General features: G+C 30.8%; 1 protein-coding gene across 1 annotated transcript in view; it reads right to left on the minus strand.

Moving 5' to 3' along the window:
- LOC111083638 (sorting nexin-13-like) overlaps positions 1-3,286 on the minus strand; it is a 16,426-nt gene that overhangs the window by 4,033 nt on the left and 9,107 nt on the right. The window contains exons 4-5 of the mRNA XM_022380284.1: positions 2,440-2,561; positions 655-770 (exon numbers count right to left, since the gene is read on the minus strand). Of these exons, the coding sequence (XP_022235992.1) occupies positions 655-770; positions 2,440-2,561 (238 nt within the window). The remainder of the gene's footprint in view (positions 1-654; positions 771-2,439; positions 2,562-3,286) is intronic.

Below are 3,286 nucleotides of genomic sequence, written 5' to 3' on the forward strand. Positions count from 1 at the left end.
ATATTTTAATTGTATATAAGTTTTAAGTTCTTAATTTTATAGGGCAATAGTAAAACAAAAAAATCCTGAATTTACCCTGAAAGAAAAAAGGGGTAACTTTGATTTATTTCGATTTTGTTCTTTGGTAGTTAGGAGATCAGTCAAATTAACCAACCTTGTAAAAAGTTAGGGTAGAGAAAATAACAGATAAAATAATTTCATACTTATTGGAGGGGTGGTGGATAAAATAGAGAAGAGAAGATGCATAGAGAAAATGTGTCACATATGTCACACTAGGGGAAATTCAGGATTTTTTTTTACCATTGCCTTATAAAATTAAGAACTTAAAACTTGTATACCATTAAAATATGGATTATTAGTTAAGGTTTTATGCTATATTAATTGGTATAACATAAACAAAAAGTAGTATGTAAATCACTAAAACCTTGTGACATGTGCAGTAAAAGATGATCACTGCAATACAGTAATGAGTAACACAAATATTAACAATTCACTGTAAACAACCACAGTATAAAATTACCTTAAAAGTTCAAATAGTTTTCATTAAAACTTAATAAACTACTTTTATGTAAACTTTAAAGCACTCAAGATATGAACATGTATTAAATGTAGTTTACAATGAATATTACAGTTTATTTAAAAATATTATTTTACCTTCTTCCTTTTTGACTTTAAGTTTGGCTTGAGATTTTCGAAAGAGCCTCAGGTGGGATGCAAAGTCATCGACTAGACGGGTGGTGAGGTATGGAACCCATTCTACGTCCTTGGACCTGAAATCCAGTACAGAGAAAAAGAAATTTTACTAAATACAAACTCATTGTATTAAATACCTCACAGCTGGATACAATTTAACATTTGTTATCAGATGCAAGAAAACAAATTGAAACTGTAACAGAAGATTAAGTACTATGCAATATTACTGGGAAGTACACCTTTAATTATGAATAAACCAGTCTCCACCATACCACGTGCCCTATATAACTATGACTTGACACTTACAAAGTAAAGAATCTGCCCTGGTTAGCCCCACAGGCCTAGCTGAACTGTTCTGAGGCATTTTGTGACACTGTCTTTATAAAAAAAGGCTGTTGTCAGTTCTTGGGCATTTTGTGACACTGTCTTTATAAAAAAAAAAAAGCTGTTGTCAGTTCTTGGGCATTTTGTGACACTGTTAAAGGGGCTGTGGGATTTAGTTTTCTTTGAAAATGAAGCAAGATTACTAACCATACGTGGATATAAGTGTTGGTGTGTACAAAATGGATATGATACACTAAGATTACTAACCATACCTGGTTAGTAATCTTAGTGTATCATATCCATTTTGTACACACCAACACTTATATCCAGGTAGGGTTAGTAATCTTAGTGTATCATATCCATTTTGTACACACCAACACTTATATCCATCATATCCATTTTGTACACACCAACACTTATATCCAGGTATGGTTAGTAATCTTAGTGTATCATATCCATTTTGTACACACCAACACTTATATCCAGGTAGGGTTAGTAATCTTAGTGTATCATATCCATTTTGTACACACCAACACTTATATCCAGGTACGGTTAGTAATCTTAGTGTATCATATCCATTTTGTACACACCAACACTTATATCCAATGATACACTAAGATTACTAACCATACCTGGATATAAGTGTTGGTGTGAACAAAATGGATATGATACACTTCTGATTGTACATGCCTCATCTGTTGTCCATATTTATTCAGTAAACTAAACCACTGAAACGGATATAAAAGGAAGGAAAGTGCAAGGAGAAGGTAGAAAGAAGACTCATTTGTAGGCTTTTTGTTAACAACTGGGTAAATATTGTAAATCCAGACATATGGTAGAGTTTCCCTAACACAATGAAATATGCAAGTCTTATCGACGCACGCACAACCAAATGATCGCTACAGAGATTTCAAAGTCTAACTATACTTGGAACAGGTTACTCTGTAGGACATGAGGTAATCTACTTCACTAGATATCTTTCAAAAGTTAAAGAGAATGGTCAGTGAAATAGTCCAATGATGCCGTTCCTTTTATATTGATACATCAAGACGTCGTGACGTGTTTGATTGTTTCACTTGTTGTTTTAATAGCATTTCAATCTACTAAATAAGGTTATACAAAAATAAAAAACAATAGCATTAAGGTTGTTCGTTATAATATTCAAAAACGTTATATTTTAATTTCAAAACTTAAGTGTCACCTAGAAAATGACAAACTTCATCACAAAACTACATACATTATTTGTAAAAGAGCAAAACAACTGCAAAAAGACAATAATCTTTAAAAAATTGACAAGCTGAGAAAATTATTTCAACTAAAACCACGTTCTAAACAAAAACCGATGTTAAAATACTTACTGATGTGTTGTAATAAATTTACTACATTTACTTTACACAAAGTCTGTAACAAAGGAAACTTAACCTGGCCGAGCAGTTGATGATCACTTTGTGAACCAATTCTCTTAGATGACCAAGAAAATCTTCATCTGTAGAGATGTAACCATACCAGGAGTGAACATAATCTCGAAAAGTGTATTCTATTACCTGGTTGAGTACGAAGATAAAATATAAGTGTCTTATATTACTTAGTTGAGAACAAAGATAAAATACAAGTGTCTTATATTACTTAGTTGAGAACAAAGATAAAATACAAGTGTCTTCTATTACCTAGTTGAGGACAAAGCTAAAATATAAGTTTTCTATTACCTAGTTGAGAACAAATATAAAATATAAGTGTCTTCTATTACTTAGTTGAGAACAAAGATAAAATATAAGTGTCTTATATTGCCTAGTTGAGAACAAAGATAAAATATAAGTGTCTTATATTGCCTAGTTGAGAACAAAGATAAAATATAAGTGTCTTATATTGCCTAGTTGAGAACAAAGATAAAATATAAGTGTCTTCTTTACCTAGTTGAAAACAAAGCTAAAATATAAGTCTTCTATTACCTAGTTGAGAACAAATATAAAATATAAGTGTCTTCTATTACCTAGTTGAGAACAAATATAAAATATAAGTGTCTTCTATTACTTAGTTGAGAACAAAGATAAAATATAAGTGTCTTCTTTACCTAGTTGAGAACAAAGCTAAAATATAAGTCTTCTATTACCTAGTTGAGAACAAAGCTAAAATATAAGTGTCTTATATTGCCTAGTTGAGAACAAAGATAAAATATAAGTGTCTTCTTTACCTAGTTGAGAACAAAGATAAAATATAAGTTTTCTATTACCTAGTTGAGAACAAAGATAAAATATAAGTGTCTTATATT

The sequence above is a fragment of the Limulus polyphemus genome, unplaced genomic scaffold (assembly GCF_000517525.1).
Source record: "Limulus polyphemus unplaced genomic scaffold, Limulus_polyphemus-2.1.2 Scaffold10471, whole genome shotgun sequence".
Classification (NCBI taxonomy): Eukaryota; Metazoa; Arthropoda; class Merostomata; order Xiphosura; family Limulidae; genus Limulus; species Limulus polyphemus.